The 19,882-nt window shown below is 41.7% G+C and overlaps 1 protein-coding gene across 7 annotated transcripts in view; it reads left to right on the forward strand.

The window, feature by feature from the left end:
* sidt2 (SID1 transmembrane family, member 2) overlaps positions 1-18,577 on the forward strand; it is a 35,807-nt gene extending 17,230 nt beyond the window's left edge. For 2 of the 7 annotated variants that reach the window (XM_088939380.1, XM_088939384.1), the window contains exons 11-28: positions 1,139-1,150; positions 1,747-1,800; positions 1,956-2,024; positions 2,578-2,634; positions 3,278-3,393; positions 4,342-4,415; positions 5,605-5,671; positions 5,805-5,878; positions 6,089-6,212; positions 6,383-6,500; positions 6,762-6,898; positions 7,347-7,455; positions 8,896-8,972; positions 10,447-10,493; positions 12,311-12,416; positions 12,551-12,661; positions 13,036-13,149; positions 17,944-18,577. In XM_088939380.1, the coding sequence (XP_088795506.1) occupies positions 1,139-1,150; positions 1,747-1,800; positions 1,956-2,024; positions 2,578-2,634; positions 3,278-3,393; positions 4,342-4,415; positions 5,605-5,671; positions 5,805-5,878; positions 6,089-6,212; positions 6,383-6,500; positions 6,762-6,898; positions 7,347-7,455; positions 8,896-8,972; positions 10,447-10,493; positions 12,311-12,416; positions 12,551-12,661; positions 13,036-13,149; positions 17,944-18,006 (1,529 nt within the window). In that variant the 3' untranslated portion in view covers positions 18,007-18,577. Of the gene's footprint in view, positions 1-1,138; positions 1,151-1,746; positions 1,801-1,955; positions 2,025-2,577; positions 2,635-3,277; positions 3,394-4,341; positions 4,416-5,604; positions 5,672-5,804; positions 5,879-6,088; positions 6,213-6,382; positions 6,501-6,761; positions 6,899-7,346; positions 7,456-8,895; positions 8,973-9,922; positions 10,093-10,446; positions 10,494-10,900; positions 11,125-12,310; positions 12,417-12,550; positions 12,662-13,035; positions 13,150-17,943 lie in introns of those variants that run through there. The other 5 variants (XR_016094649.1, XM_088939382.1, XM_088939381.1 and 2 more) reach the window with 5 other exon arrangements.
* Positions 18,578-19,882: the final 1,305 nt, after the last annotated feature.

Consider the following 19,882-nt stretch of genomic DNA (forward strand, 5'->3'; position numbering starts at 1 on the left):
CCAAATTTTTATGTCAGAGATGCAATTAGATAGAATAGAGACAGCCACATCAGTGTCTGGTTTGGTATGGATGTATATTTGAGTATCGTCAGCGTAAAAATGAAAGCTGAGGCCATGTGATCTTAAAAGCTGACCAAGTGGGAACATGTAAATGCTGAAGAGCAAGGGGCCCAGTATTGAGCCCTGGGGGACACCAGACTTGACAAGACCAATTTCAGGCCTGTATCCATTGAGAGAGACAAAGTGACAGCGATCAGTGAGGTAAGACTTAAACCATTTGAGGGCAGTGTCAGAGACTCCAAACACAGTCTCGAGACGAGAAAGTAAGATGTTATGGTTAACAGTGTCAAAGGCAGCACTGAGATCAAGAAGGATGAGTATGGAAAGAGAACCAGAATCAGAAGCTATTAGGAGATCGTTGGTGACTTTGACTAGGGCGGTTTCTGTGCTGTGAAGTTGACGGAAGCCAGATTGGAGGGGTTCGAAAAGGTTGTTTGTCATGAGGTGGTTATGTAACTGAAGTGTGACACCACGTTCTAGAATTTTAGAGAGAAAGGGTAAGTTGGAGATGGGGCGAAAGTTGTTAAGATTGTCGAGAGCCATGTTAGGCTTCTTTGGCACGGGGGTAATAGCAGCAGTTTTGAGGACCGTTGGTACAATGCCGGTGCTCAAGGATTCATGTATTATATTGAGGACAATGGGACAGAGAGAAGAGAAACAGGACTGGAATAAGGTGGTGGGAATGGGATCTAAATACCAAAAAGCTTCTTGTTTAAACACAAAGAATTGTTTTCTGAAAGAGCACCTGATAACTATGGAACCGTACATGATTCTCGACACTGTCGTGGCCCAGTCCATCGCCATGTGGCCGCGTGGACTGTCTGTGACTAATCCGTTTCGTACACCCCAACAAATTCACGTCTAGAGACTCGGCCAAGGCTGTGTGTTGGTAGGTGTCTGCCCTTCCTGAAGGAACAGCCTGATTCTGACAGCTCAGCTGTGTGATTCCAGGCAGAACAGGTGTGCTCAGCTCAGGTGTGACTAGTTTATGAATGCAAGTGTGTGTGTCTTTGTGTGCAGAATGAACTCTCATCCCTTTCTCTGTCTCTCTCTCTCTCCATGCTGCCTTGTGGCTCAGCCTCTCTCCTCGGTAAGATCTGTTGGGGCAACGCAGTAAAACCGCACGCCTGCAGCTGACAGCTGCAACTCTGTGTGCTGATGTGCTAGAGCTGTGATGAAAGTTGTCAGGCCACAAGAGCCTTGCTAACAGTGTCAAAATGTGTGCGTGCTGGAATTAAATTAACCCGCATCGCTTGCGGTAGCTTCTAGAGTAATAGCTATCTGCCTGCCTGTCTGTTATCACTCTTGTCAAACCTGTAAATCACTGCTTGACAGAATTGTATACTATATTGTTATGAACTGATGTGTCACAGCCTCACACCTGATCAGATACCCACTAACAGAATATGAAGCTCCATCCTTTATATCTAAAATTTACATTTAAGTCTGTGCTGATGTTGTGCTGCTTTTGCAAAATGTTGGTGCTTCAAGCCCAGAGTTTAACTGACTTATGAAGGTAACGATGCAAGGACAACATTGCGAGCAGCATCACCTCTGTCAGTGACCAGACAGGCACTGGCTGTAACTCTGAAGTGGGCCATACAGGCCAGAGTAGAAGTGACTGAAGGTGATGCTGCTTGTAGTGGAGTTTTATGTTTGTTGTCTCACTGTGTGTCTGTATCGTAGGGAAGGGCCTTACCCCCGCCTCCCTCTGCCAGCCCTATGACTACGGCTCCTTTGGTGAGTGTTGTCTTCAGACAGAGTATGAGTGGTAGAAGCTGCGTGGCTAGTTAAATTTGAGGACAATAAATGCAAGTGTGGACAGGTGAGATGCAAGTACTTTATTTCACAATGGCTTTGATCATTGATATTTATTATTGATCCTTTTTTCCCAGACAATGGCAGCACTGTGAGCTCTGAGGCTGTCACTGACAGCATGGCTTCAGGTGATGCCCATTACATGGGTAAGTCCAGTCCACACAGCACACACCTTTACACATGCATTTGATTGAGCATAACACACGTGCACAGCCCCAGGCACAACAGCGAGCTCACACAAGGTGCACAGCCCCAGGGACAACAGTGAGCTCACACGAGGTGCACAGCCCCAGGGACAACAGCGAGCTCACATGAGGTGCACAGCCCCAGGCACAATAGCGAGCTCACATGAGGTGCAGCCTCAGGCACGACACACTCACCTGCACACACCATAAAATCTTTAACACTTCCCCTTTCTAACGCTAACCATTGTGTTTAGTTAACACTATTCAACAGAAACCTCACAGACTGAAAACAGAAAAAAATTAGAGGAAATTTGATTACTTTGTGAAAGGAAATGTCGTATTTGTTACATTTATAAAGATGTGCTCTAGTTCCTACATTGATATGCAGATGTACCCACTAAGTACTGTACATTTATATAACCTGCTGTCAGTGACAGATATTCCCCTTGGTTTATTATTCGGCATTATTGTGTCTGATTGGTGCGTTTCTGATAGTCTGTCTCATTGTGTTCAGGACAGGATCACTTCAAACGGCGATCAGTCACAGTACAGCACTTCACAATTCACATTGGTGATTAACCCCCCTCAGAATAAATTAGCATGCTCTAATCCACACCTCTCTAGTTAATCCACAAGCTCTAGTTGTAATCAAACCATGCATATCTATTTATTTTTATCACCGATATCTATGATTTAGTAGCAGTATCTATACTGGTGATGATACTATCATTATTGTGATAATGGCAATAGTTCTAAGTATTCCAAATAGTCTGTTCTGTTCGTTTTCATATATCATCAAAATTAATGTTTCTAATTCAACAGTAATATCTTAGTAATATCTTCAGTCATGTTTCAGATTGAGATGATTTGTGACAACCTGACTGCCCTGAATGATTTTTTCAGTGATCTTGATATCAAAAATTAACCCAGCTGTTTCACATGCTTAAATGGAGACCTGAACCATCTGAAAAAAATCTCTCTATTTGCAATCACTCTTCCAACCAAGCAAAACTTAACATCTTATTAAATGAGAAATTAGCATTCCCTACAATCTGCAATCTGAGAATCTGCGACTAATACTTCCACAATTCCAGATTGTGAAATCAGCTCCTTTAGGATCTGGATTGATTGGTTTAAATGAGGCTGATGCTTCTCTTTCTAACACACTCTCTCTCCTCCATTCCTCATCCCTGCTCCTTCCCTCTCTCCCTCAGAGCGTCCTCTGGACCATGTAAACCGGGGCAGACAGGAGTCTCTCAGCTCTGTGGAGGAGGATGATTATGACACGCTGGCTGACATTGATTCTGACAAGAATATTGTCCGCACCAAGGTGTGTCTATCTGTCTCTCTGGGTCTGTACCTGTCTGTGTTTCTGGGACTGTGTCAAGTATCTGTCTGTGGCTGTGCCTTTCTACGCCTGTGTCTCTGGGACTATGTCACTGTTTCTCTCTTGGACTGTGTCTGTTTGTGTCTTTGGGACTGTCCCACTCTTTGTCTCTGGGGCTGTCTCTGTTTGTTTAACTGGACGTCCTCTCTGCCATCCCCACAGAATGTACTGTGAGTGGGTTGTAGGGTTTCTTCTGCATTTCTAGAGTGGGTTATGGGTTACAGGGCTCCCTCAACTGTGAAGGTAGATTTTACATAGCTGGGTTGGTCTCTGCTTACTGTCTCACCCATTTCAGATATGCTGTCAAACTATAGTGTTGCCAGGGTTTGTTCTGGTGCTACTGGTCTCAGTGGTTAAGTTCATGATTGCTTTGCAAGATCTGTGGTGTTTTAGCTGCTGTCCTGAAACTAGATGGTATTTGTGTGGCTGAAGTCAGACTACTGAAGGGACTCAGCAGGGTGTGGAAGTAGAATGAGTGTTGCTCACTGTTTTTTAAGTGGGGCCAATATCTCTGATCTTTTATGAATATTAATTCAGATGGGATAGCATGTGTGGGAGTATTCTAAATACAAAATTCTGTGGGGTGTTATAATATTCTTGGCTTGTTAAACTTACCAAGATCTGTGGGCTGGATAATACTTTCACCTGGATTTTCAAAGGCATTAAAGATTGCCTTCGTATCTCTGGATTGCCAGACCTAGAACAGTGATATCCAGTGGTATCCATTTCCTAGACTTCTGTAATATCATAACTCCAGTCTTGTTCAGACTGCCTGTCACTCCCACTTTCACCCAGCCATCTGCTCTCACACATACCCATTCTCACTCACACACACCCTCTCATATGCCCCTTTCACTCACAGACACTCTCATTCTCATTTTTTTTTTGCAGAAGTACCTCTGTGTGTCTGACCTGGCTCGCAAGGACAAGAGAGTGCTGAGTAAAAAATACCAGATATACTTCTGGTGAGTCTGAGTTTGTCTGTGTATCAGTGTGTCTCTATGCTTTACACTGTCACTGTTTCAGTGTGTCTCTGCATATTTATATTCTCACTATTAATAATAATATACTTCCTTATACATATATCACACTTTTCTGGACACTCCACCTTAAAGCGCTTTATAGGTAATGGGGACTCTCCTCCACCACCACTAATGTCCAGCACCCACCTGGATGATGTGATGGCAGCCAGTGTGTGCCAGTACGCTCACCACACATCAGCTATCGGTGGGGAGTGATGAAGCCAATTCATAGATGGGGATTATTAGGAGGCCATGAGTGGTAAAAGCCAATGGGAAATTGGCTAGAAAGAGTAGTATCACCCCTACTCTTTTTTGAGAAACTCTCTAGGATTTTTAATGACCACAGAGTCAGGACTTAGGTTTTACATCTCATCCGAAGGACGGTGCCATTTAACAGTATAGTGTCCCCGTCACTATACTGGGGAATTAGGACCCACTTAGACTGCAGGGTAAGCGCCCTCTACTGGCCCCACTAACACCACTTCCAGCAGCAACCTGCTTGGCTTCAGTGGGTTGTCAGTTGTGAGTTGCAGGATAATATGGCTGCTGGTTACAGGGAGTCTCTGTGCATTTACACTGGGACTGTGGCAGTGTGTCTCTGTGTATTTACAGTGTCATTCCTGGTGTGTCTCTGTGTATTTACAGTGTCACATTCCTGGTGTGTCTCTTTGTATTTACACTCTCACTGTTTCAGTGTGAGACAAGTGACAGATGTTGTGGGTGTGCTAGTGTGAGACTGTCTTGATGACAAATGTTGTGGGTGTGCTAGTGTGAGACTGTCTCGGTGAAGAATGCTGTGGGTGTGCTAGTGTGAGACCGTCTCGGTGAAGAATGCTGTGGGTGTGCTAGTGTGAGACCGTCTCGGTGAAGAATGCTGTGGGTGTGCTAGTGTGAAACCGTCTCGGTGACTAATGCTGTGGGTGTGCTAGTGTGAGACCGTCTCAGTGACGGATGCTGTGGGTGTGCTAGTGTGAGACCGTCTCGGTGACGGATGCTGTGGGTGTCCTAGTGTGAGACCGTCTCGGTGACGGATGCTGTGGGTGTGCTAGTGTGAGACCGTCTCGGTGACGGATGCTGTGGGTGTGCTAGTGTGAGACCATCTCAGTGACGGATGCTGTGGGTGTCTCTGCAGGAATATTGCCACTATCGCAGTCTTCTATGCATTGCCTGTCATCCAGCTGGTCATAACCTATCAGACGGTAAGAAGCTTGGTTTTCTGAATGTTGTTCTTGTGTTGTTGTACATAATAAGACAATGTCCTCATATTGCTGTATTCAGCCTGCCAATGATTACGTGTGCTACACTGAAAATTTCCCTTGCTTTCTTTGACAGGTGGTAAATGTGACAGGGAATCAGGATATCTGCTACTATAACTTCCTGTGTGCACACCCCCTGGGAGCTCTGAGGTGAGACAGTGGTTCCTGTTCTGCATACCTGAGTATATTGCTCAACAATATACTCCAAACTGTTTAAACAAGTCCAAACTGTATTGCAAAACCTTTACAGTACAAAACAAATAGTTAAAGACAACAGTCCAAAGCTAGATGTTATGCAGGTTTTCAGTGCATGGTAAGAATGGTGTGTCTGGTAACATATCATATATGATGTCTCTGCAGTGCCTTCAATAACATCCTCAGTAACCTTGGCTATGTGATGCTGGGGCTGCTCTTCCTGCTTATTGTCCTGCAGAGGGACATTCTCCACAAGAGGGCGCTAATGCGCAATGAGCTGTCAGCGCTGGTGAGTGCACATGTACACTCTGACCAGTATGACTGCCACCACCCGGATCAGGCTGGTGGAGTCATACACAGACTGACACAGTGAAACATATAGGGTAGCAAGCTATTTGCCAGTAAGTGGTGAAATGTCTTATTGACATCTGACCTGGTTAACCTCCTCTGTGTGTGTAGGAGTGTGGGATCCCCAAGCACTTTGGACTGTTCTATGCCATGGGCACTGCACTCATGATGGAGGGGCTTCTGAGTGCCTGCTATCATGTCTGTCCCAATTATACTAACTTCCAGTTTGGTGAGTGTCCCCTATGTTATTGTACTTCCTCCACCAGCAGGTACTGACGTGTCCTTGTTCTTGGAGGGAAACTATTTGGTTTGGAACATATTTGGGGATTTTCTATTTACTTTTTCCATTTCTTGTGTTTTTATGCTACAGTACTAAAATAGTAATGTTGTATTTTAATTTTCACCAGAGTCATACACTGCAGGATTGTGTTTGTGTCCTCTGTTAGTTGGTCCTGCTGATGTATATTTCTGTCTTCATCCTACCTGTCAGACACTTCTTTCATGTACATGATTGCGGGGCTCTGCATGCTGAAGCTGTACCAGAAGAGACACCCTGATATCAATGCCAGCGCCTACACTGCCTATGCCTGCCTGGCCGCAGTCATCTTCTTCTCTGTGCTGGGTGTGGTGAGTGAGACTGTACACATCCACTTACGCTGCACATCCTGTATAGAGACTGTTCACACTGTAAATGGGTTTGTACACCCTGCACTGAGACTGTACACACCCTACGCTATACTTTACACTGTATTCACCCTTTGCTGTTCACTCCCACCTGCACTTTATACAACCACTTACACTGGTTACACCTGCCTGCACTTCTCTAACACACTACAAATGTCTACTGGGCAAACACACACTTTTCATTCCTCTAGCACATCCCAGATATCCCACAGAATGTGCAGAGCTCTGACACACGATTTTTTACTGTTATTTCTACTGATAATCTGGAGCTAATGTTTCTAAAGATATTGTAGTTTTTTATCCCAGAGTACTATTAAGTCTCAGGCTGTGTATGTTTACATCCTTCTATGTCACCCATTCTGTGGGTCTGTGCCCCCTGTATCTGTCTCAGGTATTCGGGAAAGGCAACACTGTGTTCTGGATTGTGTTCTCCGTCATCCACATCCTGGCCACCCTGCTGCTCAGCATACAGCTGTACTACATGGGCCGCTGGAGGCTGGGTATGGCACACCCCTTTTGTCAGCTGCACAGGCATGCCTCTGCACACAAGTCAAGCTAGGCTACATGAAGCAGTAGACACCCTTCACAAGACCTTCAGGATACCTATTCCATTAGATAGGCGCACCTGCAGCTTCTAAGCCAAAACAGAAATCTCCCTTTAAGATTTTGAGTGCAGTCAGAGAGACTACCTAATAAGCAACAGAAAGATCTGTTGACAGGCTGACTATAATGTTGTGATTGTTAAATGTGATCTTGAAATTTGTGTTTGACCTACCTAGGAAATGTATTAATTATTTTAGCCTTTTGGCTATGTTCATATAGACTAGATTAAAAAAAACAACTCAGTCAGTGTTACCATGCTGGTATTAACTGTTGTACTTATTACAATTATTATTGTTATTACAGTTACATGACAGTTCAGCCAGTAGCACAGGACCAATTTAATACTTCATAACTAAATTTTATCTTCACAGAACTGGAGATCTATACACAAGAACATAAAATTAAAACTGCTGACATTTTTTCAGATGCTGTTCTATAGATTGAATTCTAAAGCTCTTCATACTACATTATAATAATATTATTAATGCATTGATGTTAATAATATCATGGTGTTAATACTGTAGTATGCTTGTTTTGTAGTTGTGTATGTCCGTTCACCCACTGTGCAATGCTGTGTATATAATAATAATTATTATTTCTGGACATTCTACTCAAAGCGCTTTACAGGTAATGGGGATCTCCTCCACCACCACCAATGTGCAGCATCCACCTGGATGATGCGACGGCATCACTCACCACACATCAGCTATCAGTGTGGAGAGTAGGGGAGGAGAGCAGAGTAACGAAGCCAGTTCATAGACGGGGATTATTAGGAGGCCATGATTGATAAGGGCCAATGGGAAATTTTGGTCAGGACACCGGGGTTACACCCCTACTCTTTACGAGAAACGCCCTGTGATTTTTAATGATCACAGAGAGTCAGGACCTCGATTTTACGTCTCATCCGAAGGACGGCGCCTGTTTACAGTATATTGTCCCCGTCACTATACTGGGGCATTAGGACCCACATAGACCGCAGGGTGAGCGCCCCCTGCTGGCCCCACTAACACCGCTTCCAGCAGCAACCTTAGTTTTTTCCAGGAGGTCTCCCATCCAGGTACTGACCAGGCTCACACCTGCTTAGCTTCAGTGGGCTGCCAGTTGTGAGTTGCAGGGTGATATGGCTACTGATGTGTCTCTGGATGTCTCTGGATGTGTGATGCTGTGTGTGTTTCAGGCTCACGGGTATTGTGCAGGATGCTGTATGTAGTGTGTTTCTAGTATCTGGAAATGTAACACTGTGTGTGTTTCAGACTTAGGTGCAATGCACAGGATGCTGTATTTAGTGTGTGTGTGTCCAGTTTCTGGGTTTGTAATGATGTGTGTGTGTGTTTCAGACTCGGGGATAGTGCGCAGGATGCTGTATGTCGTGTACACAGACTGTATACGCCAGTGCAGTGGACCCATGTACATTGTGAGTACCTCCCTGTTCTTCACAACTTGAACACACCTTCTACAGAGAACAGAATGAGAAGTAATCTGTTTCAGTCACGGTCCATACAGCACCCTCACCAGAATAGTGCTTCAGTGAACAGACAACTTCAATCTCATCTCTGCAACACTCGGAAAAATAGAAGTTAAAGTTCTAAAATAGAATAGAGTTTCAAGTAGGTAGCTGCATCAACATGCGAAGGAACAGGTTAAGGTTTATTCCATGCTGAAAAGAAAAAAAAGAGAGACTACCTAATCTGCGTAAACCTCTTGTTCATAGCTCCCTTGACTGCCCACAGCAATAATCGACACCGGGTACTTTTCCCTGCTACAGAACTTACTGCATCACCTGTAAATATACAGTATATCCAATACCACACACATTCAAGGCCCTTCTGGACAATTCCGGATCATCCTGATGACATTGTGTATTTCCAGCAAACTTATTTACTGCGTCTCTTGCAGAAAATGCCAAACTGTTTACATTGGTGAGACAGGAAGAAGACTGGGAGACCTTTTCAAGGAACATGACAGGGCTCAAAGATCTCTCCAAGCCCATAGTTCCTCTTTTCACCTCTAAAGGCTGTGATCATACTGGTCTCTCTGTCTGCATCCTCATGGAGGAGTTTTGGAAATCTGATTGCAGAAAGACATCCAAAACCAAAATTATCCTGAAACTAGGATCACACCTTCCCTCTTCTCTTAACAATAGACTTGTCTGCTTCTAATCCTCTTTATTCATTTGCAGGTTTTGACTTCACACCTCTCTTCTAGTTCTCCCTAAGTGTCAGTACTCCTTCTCTCCTGCTCCCCACCTCCTCTTCACTACTGTCTTTTGTTCTCCCATGCTTTATCAGCTGTCAGTTTCTCTCTCTCTCTCATACCTGAAGAAGACTCCACAGCCAAATCGTTGTCTCTTTTTTTTCTTTTCAGCATGAAATAGACCTTTACCTGCTCCTTGAGAGAAAATAGTTCTGGCCACAAGCACCTTACCACACCAGCTCCTCTCTGGTGCAAGGAGTTTAAGGGAACAGGCTGCCAGCCGATCAATTATAGCTACTTTGAAAAGTGACCTTCAACCTTAACTAAGATTTCTCCTTCCTTCCGCACCAAAGAAACAGTAAGACCCACACAATAAACAAAGCATTACACGTCTATAAATATATATGCACATGGCTATTCTTCTGTAGTTCAATCTGGAAATCTGTCGGAGTGCTATTTGTTATTGTAGCTTCAATTTTTTAAAACCAATTTCTCTGTAAAAAGCATTGGCCTATTGATGTAGGCCTTATGAGGTCCACTTGCTTCCTTTGCTCTTTATGATCTCCCTCCATGCTGCACCACTGCAAGTAGAAGTCAGTTCTGTTTCTGTTATTGTGTAGACTGTTGTTCTGCATTATCCTCAGGTGAAGCTGCCTCTCTCTCAGTTCCTATTTCCTCCCCTTCATCTGTTACAGGACCGTATGGTGCTGCTGGTGATGGGGAACATCGTCAACTGGTCTCTGTGAGTATTGGCTGTAGGAGCTCAGGGGTTCTATGTGCTGGCAGTGAGAGAAGGGGTATACTATCTGTATATCTGTACAGTGGATATAAAAAGTCTACACACCCTTATTAAAATTGGAGGTTTTTGTGATGTAAAGCCAGAAATCAAGACAAATCATGTCAGACATTTTTTCCATCTTTCCATCTCCAGTAGCTGTGTTCAGAGTTAACCAGTCACATTCAAAATAATAATCATGTCCAAAGGTAAGTAGCATACACCTGCCATCAGTGAAAGTGATTCTGATTAACCCCAAATAAAATAAGCTGTTGCTGTAGGATTTTCTTGAAACATTTGTGGTTGCATCCTACTGGGATAGCCATGGCCCACAAGGGGCTGATAAAACATCTATGGGATCTTATTGTTGAAAGGTACCGATCAGGAGAGGGGTATAAAAGAATATCAAAGGCATTGGATGTACCATGGAGCACTGTGAAGACTATCATCAATAAGTGGAGAAAATGTGGCACCACAGGGACATTGCCAAGATCAGGACGACCCTCCAAAGTTGATGACAGGACAAGGAGCAAACTTATCAGGGAGGCTACCGAGAGGCCTACAGCAACATTAAAGGAGCTGCAGGAATTTCTGGCAGGTACTGGTCACTCCTTGCATGTGACAACACTCTCCTGTATTCTGCATGTCTGGGCTATTGGGTAGGGTGGCAAGACAGAAGCCATTTTTCACAAAAAAGAACATTCAAGCCTGTCTAAAATTTGCAAAAAAATACATTCAATCACCCTAAACCATGTGGGAAAATGTCTTATGGTCTGATGAGACAAAGGTTGAACGTTTTGTCCTTAATTCTAAAAGATATGTTTGGCGCAAAGACAACACAACTCATCGTCCAAAGAACACCATACCTTCTGTGAAGCATGGTGGTGGCAGCATCATGCTTTGGGGCTGCTTCTCTTCAGCTGGGACAGGGGCTCTAGTCAAGATAGATGGGATAATGACTAGCTCCAAATATCAAGATATTTTGGCACAAAACTTTCTGGCCTGAAGAGGAATTTCACCTTTCAACATAACAACCCAAAGCACACATCCAAGTCAACCAAGGAAAGGCTTCAGAAAAGGAAGATCAAAGTTTTGGCATGGCCCAGTCAGAGCCCAAACCTCAATCCCATAGAAAACCTGTGGAATGACCTAAAGAGGGCTGTGCACAGCAGATCCCCTGGCAATTTGAAGGAGCTTGAACTTTTTTGCAAGGAAGGAAGAGTGGGATAAAATTGCAAAGTCCAAGTGTGCAAAGTTGATTCACTTATTCACAAAGACTTACTGCTGTAATAAATGCAAAAGGTGTTTCCACAAAGTATTAGTTGGGGAAATGTGCACACTTATGCAACCAGGGTGATGTAGGTTTTTTTTATTTCAATTATTTTTCCTAATAATTATTTGTTTTTCTCTTGAATTTTGCTGGTTGCAAGGTCACATTAAAGATGGAAAAATGTCTGACATGATTTATCTTGATTTCTGGATTTACATCACAAAAACCTGCAATTGCAATAAGGGTGTGTATACTTTGTATATCCACTGTATATAAAGAGAAGGGGTATAGGCAAAAACATTAAACATCTCAAATGCAGATTCTAGAAAAGCTGTAATTGTATACCAGTCCATTTCCAATTATAACTCAAAATTAACCTTTGCAGATGGTCTTCTGTGTGCTGTGGTGTCCCTGTGTCAAAGGCTGTGGTCTTTTCTGCTTTGTGTCAAAGCTGTGGTCTTCTCTTCATTGTGGTGCCAGTGTATTAAGAGCTGTGGTCTTCTGTGTGTTGCAGTGCTGCCTATGGGCTGATCGTGAGACCCAATGACTTTGCCTCCTACCTCTTGGCCATCGCCATCTGCAACCTGCTGCTCTACTTCGCCTTCTATATCATCATGAAGGTGAGAGCTAACACCAGCGCTGCTGAGAGTGCATACAGTGTGTTTAAAGTGTGACAGTCAGTGTCAAGATTCATGCGTCACTTGTGGGCCAGAGTGCGTCAGATTTGTGGGTCACACATGTCTCTGCTTTTCAGCTCCGCAGTGGTGAGCGGATCAAGTTGATGGCACTGGTGTGTATCTTCTTCACTGCAGTGGTCTGGGGCTTCGCACTCTTCTTCTTCTTCCAGGGTCTCAGTACCTGGCAGGTCAGTAACACAGGCAAACACAGGCTCCCCAAATCCCAATTGCGTGCCCCCATGCACTTTCCTACCTAATTTGACTGAGACACGGCAGTGCTCACACAACATCATAAGTGTCTCACAGTCCATTAGTGAGATGCTTTACAGCAAATATAAGCCAGTAATCAGATGGCAATTGTGTAGGCAGTAAAATCACTTTGTTATGCATTGTTAGAAATGCAGGTGATACCAACAAGAAGAAGAAACTAGACTTTTTCAAATACTTTGTGCAGTCTGTCAATACAGGACTTAAAAGAAATAGCTCTGAGTCATATGCAGAAGGTACTGTAAGGCCAGTATATCTGTGTTAACTCTCTCTCTGTCTTTTCCCCACTGTGTAGAAAACGCCAGCAGAGTCTCGGGAACACAATCGCGATTGTATTCTGCTCAGCTTCTTTGATGACCATGATATCTGGCACTTCCTGTCATCTATTGCCATGTTTGGCTCATTCCTGGTCAGTTGGTACCTATTCACAGTCAACTAAACTGGGTGCCTAGTGCCTCACTCCTCTCCGTCTCTCTGTGTGCTTGAACACCTTCTGGTCCATTGTGTGGATTTAGAACACATTTTCTCATTCCCCTCAGTACCATCTCTTTCTCAGTCGAATGTTAACATACATTCATCTGTCAGTGCATCTTACTCCCTATTTCATCACAAGGTGAAAATGTATTTAATATGCAAATTTTAAGTAAAAAAATCCTTGAGGAAGTATGTAACGTGATGTAAAGTGATTCTGTGAATTTAATGCCATCTGCACATTTTATTTACAAAGCTTTATGACTTAAACAATTATAAAGATTAGAAATGACAAAATAAGCACATGCAAGAATCAGTGCAGCAGAAGATACATGGTCATTAGAAAATGGAGCAGGCACAGATACTAATTTAAAGCCTTTCTGAAAAGAAATATTTTAAGTCTTAATTTAATTGCAGGTAGTATCTTTGGGGACAGAATTCCAAAGCTTTGGCGCATAGCAGGAGAAGGCCTTGTCATTGATAGAATATAAATGAGCTTGAGGACAACTAGAAGACCAGTGACAGACAAAGGTTGTGAGGTTGGAAGTAGGAAGATAATAAGTTGGATAGGTAGTGAGGTGCCAAACCATGGACAGCCTATAGAAAGTCTACACCCCCCTTGGACTTTTCCACATTTTATTGTGTTACAGCATGGAACCATGATGTACTTGACTGAGAATTTGTGCCACTCATCAACACAAAGTACTCTATAACGTCAAAGTGAAAAAAAAAATCCAGACATTTTACTAAATTAATTAAAAATAAAAAACAGAAAATAATTGAATGCATAAGTATTTACCTCCTTCTTTGACACACCTAAATTACATCTGAAGTAACCAACTCTCTTCTCCAAGTGATAAAATTACTTGACTGGAGTCCACCTGTGTGCAGTTGAGGTGTTTCACATGATTTCAGAATAAATACACCTGTGTGTGGGAGCTTCCCCACTTAGTGCATTTCCAAGGAAACACTACACCATGAAGACCAAGGAACATTCCACGCAGATAAGAGACAAGGTTCTTTAAAAATACCAGTCAGGGCAAGGATATAAGAAAACTTCCATGACACTGAATATACCTCGAAGGACAGTGAAGTCCAACATTAAAAAGGTTGAGAAAATATGGAACAACTGTGAATCTGCCCAGAACTCAATCCAATTGAGCATCTGTGTAATGACTTAAAACTTGCTGTTTACAAACGGTCCCCATCCTACCTGATGGAGCTTGAGTAATTTTGCCAAGAAGAATGGGCAAAAATTCCAGTGTAAAGATGTGCAACGCTGATAGAGACTTACCCAGAGAAACTCACATCTATAATTGCTGCCAAAGGTTTTTCTGTTTTTTTATTTTTAATTAATTTAGTAAAATGTCTGGATTTTTTTTTTTTACTTTGACATTATAGAGTACATTCATTTGTATTGATGAATGGCAAAAAGTCTCAGTTAATGGTTCCATGCTGATAAAAGGATTCCAAACAAATATTTATCAGTTCCCCTCCAATCAAAATCCAGTTTGCCAAAATATAAAGCCTCAAATGTATAGGGTACATTCCTTTCAAATATAGTTTCCAGGGCCTCATGTAACTCCTTCCAAAAAAGCCTTATTTTAGGGCAGTTCCAGAATATATGCCAATGATCACCTTGGTTTCCGCACTGTCTCCAACATTTAGATTTTTCCAGTATGGTGCGCCTTCTGACTTGGAGTAATGAAAAATGGAACAATGTTTTTCCAGCAAAACTCTCTCCATAAATGCGAGTTAGTACATCTCCATTGAAATTCACCAATTTTAAACCACTCTTCATTCGAAATTCTAACTTCACTTTCTTTCACCCATTTATCTTTTATATACTCCGTAGAATATGCTTTATTTATCATAAAACCTTTATATAATCTAGATATAATGCCTTTACTTAATTCTGATTTGTAGGCTTCTGTAACTACTTTCACTACCCCATTAACAATATCTAAATCTCCCCTTATAATCTCTTTATTAAAATAGTGGCGCATTTGAAGATATCTATAAAAATCTGAATTCCCCAAATAGTGTTTCTCCTTTAAAGACTTTGTAACTGATTCTTATCCATTATGTTACAAAATGCAGTTATTCCTTTTGTGATCCAAATTTTAAATCTATTATCCACTGTATCATAGGTGCACCATCTGAGTATCTTTACTGCCTCACTTAAGTGATACTCTTTTGTAATCGTATTCCTTAGTTAGACCTTTATCCATGGATTAAATATTTTTTCAGTAATTTGTCTAAATTCCTATTACCTAATAATGCCTGAATTGGGGGGTTATTTACAAGGGATTATTCAATATCTTTCCACCTGGCTTGATATTCTGGATTACAAGAATTAATGAGAGGTTTATTTTGAGATGCCTAATAATAATCTTTCAAATTTGGTAAAGCCATTCCCCCTTTATATTTTGAAAGTTGCATGTTTTGAATCTAATTCTAGGTTTTCTTCCCTGCCAAATAAACCTAGAAATCTTCTTATTCCATTCTAAAAATTGTTTTGCACAGACTTCTACAGGGAGAGCTTGAAATAGGAAGAGTAATCGTGGCAGTAGATTTCATTTTTACAGATTCAATTCTAGAACTAAAAGTCATAAAGGGGATTAGGTTCCATTTCAGCATATCCGCTTTAATTTTAATTATAAGGGGTCCATAATTAATTGTTGCTAATGTAGAAATATCTTTTGGTAAATAGACTCCTAGATATCTCATTGAACTTTGGTCCCACTTAAGATGGTATTTGCTTTTTAAAAAATTGGGAGGGTTGTAATTAAAGGTTAGAATTTGTGTTCTTTGAACATTTAACTTAAAGACTGCCAGCAAGCCAAAGCTATCAAAGAGTTTCATTAGTTCTGGAAATGAACTAGTGAGATCCTCCAGATATAACAAAACGTCATCTGTGTACAGTGCTATCTTGTGTCCAATCTCTTGTATAGAAATACCTTTTATTTTGCTATTTTGTCGTACCCACTAGGCTAGTGGCTCTATATATAGATCAAAGAGCAATGGAGACTAAGGGCACCCTTGTCTGTTCCCTCGTTCTAAAGTTATACTATCAGATAAATATCCATTTAATTTAATTTGTGCTGTTGGTCATATAAGGTTTGAATAGCTTTGATAATATTTTCACATTAAACCAAACCTACCTAAGACCCTATAGAGGTATTTCCAACTAACAGAGTGAAAACCTTTCTCAGCATCTAGGCTCATATGGCTCATGATATGCAGTGTGTGTTGAATGTTATCATGGGTTTGTCTATCTTGAATAAACCCTGTTTGATCATAGTGTATCAAATTAATCTTTTTGATTCGTTTAGCCAGTATTGCTGTATATATTTTATAATCCACATTAAGGACTGAGACTGGTCTGAACGATCCACAATCCAATCTATCTTAGGGATAACAGATGATAGCCTCTCTCCATGATGGGGGCATTTTTCCATCAATGCTGAGTTACAAGCAGAAAGAAGATATGGTATTAATTCTGCTCAGAAGGTTTTATACCATTCTGAATTAAAACCATCAGTACCAGGTGATTTATTAGCTCTGAGGCTAATCACTAAATTCAGTTCTTCAGGTGTTATCATCGCTTTTAATATATTATTTTGATCTTCCGTAACAGTAAACTGAGAGATTCTAAAAAAGCATCCATCTTTTCTTCACTTTCTGAATGGGGTTGTGAAGTTTGCTGTAATAATTTGTAAAAGTGTTTTGGATTTCTTCCCATTTATATAATACACCATTACAGTTCTGGTCCCTTATTTTATATATTGTATTATCGTCCTGTTGTTTTTTTAGTTTTCTTGCCAACAGCTTTAGTGATATTGATCCTGACTCATTATACATTTTGTCTAGTAAATATAACTTTTTTTCAATTTCCTGTGTGTATAAGACATCTACTTTGTTTCTAATCTTCTTTCTTTCGTATTCTTATTTCTTGCATGGTTTCTGAATCCTGTTTTTCTTGATGTTTCTTCTCCAACTCTTTTAATAACTGAAGCCATTTTAAAGGGATTTGGTACCACTCCAGTGCTCATTTGTTGTGCCCTTCATCCAGGGCAGAAGGCTGGAAAACAGGACTGAAATAAAACAGAAGTAATGCGATCTAGAAGACATTTGGCAGGTTTCAAATGCAGTTACATTGCATTTACGACGTCATGCGTTGTCAAGTTGTGAGAAACAAGAAAGAGGAGAACCAACAAAAACAGGCATGCAGGGAGAAGGTGCAGTGGCAGGCATGCTGCAGAGTGTGTGATGCTGGATATGATGTCAGCCTTGGTTGTGAAAAAATGTGTTGCTAAGTTAAGATGAGGCAGAAAATGTAGTATTTGCAAAGCATGGAGCAGTGGACACTTGGTATATTTACAAAATATTTTGCAAATCGGTACTTTCTTATGAATTTTGCAAATCAGACTACAAGTCTAAAAATAGTTGATGGAAGAATGATGGAAATTAAAATAGTAGGGAGAAACTCTTCTTTACACAAATAGTTTTGGTTGTTTGGAGCAGACTTATCAACCATGCGGCTCGCATTCTTTAAGAATGCTAGCCACCTGAATTAGCTCTGCCTTTCCTTTGCTTTTGTGCATGTATGGATTCTCATATCTCCTCATGCTCCATCATCTGTCTCTCAGTGTGCTGTTGCTGTACTCTCTCTAGTACCCAATAACTCAGTATGTAGACTAACCCTAACCCTGCTCTCTCTGTGCCTCAGGTTCTTCTTACTCTTGATGATGACTTGGACTGTGTTCAGAGAGATAAGATCTACGCCTTCTGAAAGAAATACTGCCCTTACAGCTCTCAAGCAGACCAATTGTGACCTGTGTTAAGATAGCACATATGACACATCCACCTGGAGGGGTTCCCTCCCCCCCCCACTTCACTCTTTGATACCTGTCCTGTCCACCTGTGTGGACAATCCATGTGCCAATCAAAGAAACTGGGTCACCTGACCATGCTGGAGCTCCGCCCATCGCCTTTATTCGTGTTGTTAGTAATATGGATGTTACAGATATCACCACTCTCTTTGTTACATTAACGTCAACACGACTGACATGAAAGGGCCTTATATCCGTCTGGAAGGCATTGTTGGGGAGTTTTGTGTGTCAATGTGTGTAACTGAGCACACATAGTGTGGGGTTTGAGATTTAGTGTCTGCTACTAGAAAGAGGCCTGTGTTTTCATCTAATATGGTCAGTGAAGCAGGACAAGATCCACTGTTTTTGGGAAAAGATTCCCACTGTTTTTGGGAAAAGATAGTTACAGGTTCAGATTAATTTATAAGCAGAACAGAGAGTGCTTTTGCACTGTAAAAAAACTTTATGTAAAAATAAATATCAAATTTTCAATACTGTTGTTTTTTGGCATGTTTGTCTGCATGTATGTTAAGTCTGAATAATGAGTATTTAAGAGCTGTGTTTCAAGAAGACCCTTTCATATGGGAGATGCAATATTTGCAGTGCAGTGGTCCTCAGACCCCTGTGTCTACTGGGTTTCTGGTCTTCTGGTTTGATTTGGCCATTAATCACTGGCATCAGCCGGTAACTGATCCAATTAAGTTTTGCCTCCCTTTTTTCTGACTAAATAGGTGACCAGTTTGTGTCAAACAAGTACAGGTAGGAATTTGTCAATTTGTTACATTTGAGCACATGAATGACAGGAGCTCTGAAAGACAGTGATTCGCACAGGGTTCAAAATCTATGCAGCTTTTTAAGAGCTGAAGGCCAGTTTCAAATAACCCTCACAGAGAAAAATGAAACCCCTTCGTCTGTGATTGAGCGCTGGGCTGGCACATGAAACAGAGAAGGGGGTTCTAAATGACCAAGGTGCAGAAACTTGGTGATTGTTGGGTGACTGTTGCATATGAAGTAGAATTGTTGGCCCAGCTGGGGGTGCTGTATTTCTCTTCCTATTAGGTTAGAGATTGTAAACCATCACCTTGGTTTGCAGACCAGGCGCCTTGTTGCTGAAGGAGGCAACATCTTCCAGCTATTTTCAGACATCCTTAATAAGCTGCTCAAGTCTTCTCAGTCTTAACCACCTAAACTCCTTTCCTTGCTATCCATCTGCTGTATAGCACACCTACACTTTACTGACAATGATGAATCCCCTTATTTTTTTCATAAAACATTCATTCCAGCAATGTATACATTGCTTTCAAAGAATACATTTCTAAAAACACAATTCTAAACAATACCATTGTTACGATTCAAAATTAAAGAAGTCTGAAAAGGGTGATTGTTATTAATCAATTCATTTTGCAAAATGTTGTTAAGTCCTTCCAGGTGTTAACACTTTAGGGTTGTCCATTGCGTGCGTCAGCCTCTCCCCTACTAGTTGCCTTTTCACCTCCTTGTGGTTGGTGCAGTGCTCTGGCTATCTCGTGGCTTCATACCTCCGGCCCCACTTGACAGTGTGGGTATAGGCTTCTGTTAGCTTTTCTGCTTTCAATTAAGTGCTTAACCACTGGATCATGTGACAAAGTACATAGCCTGACAAATTACCTGTGGCCGATCAGGTCCCATAGCACCCGACAGAGGTCGGGTTTCGATGCAATCGAGTTTCAGGGGAAAATGAGATTTTCTTCTTTCATCTGAATCTCTGAATGTCTGCTTTCAACACCATCACTTTCCCCGTGCAGGACAGTGGCCGAG

Source organism: Atractosteus spatula, chromosome 22 (genome assembly GCF_055471065.1).
Source record: "Atractosteus spatula isolate fAtrSpa1 chromosome 22, fAtrSpa1.hap1, whole genome shotgun sequence".
Taxonomy (NCBI): Eukaryota; Metazoa; Chordata; class Actinopteri; order Semionotiformes; family Lepisosteidae; genus Atractosteus; species Atractosteus spatula.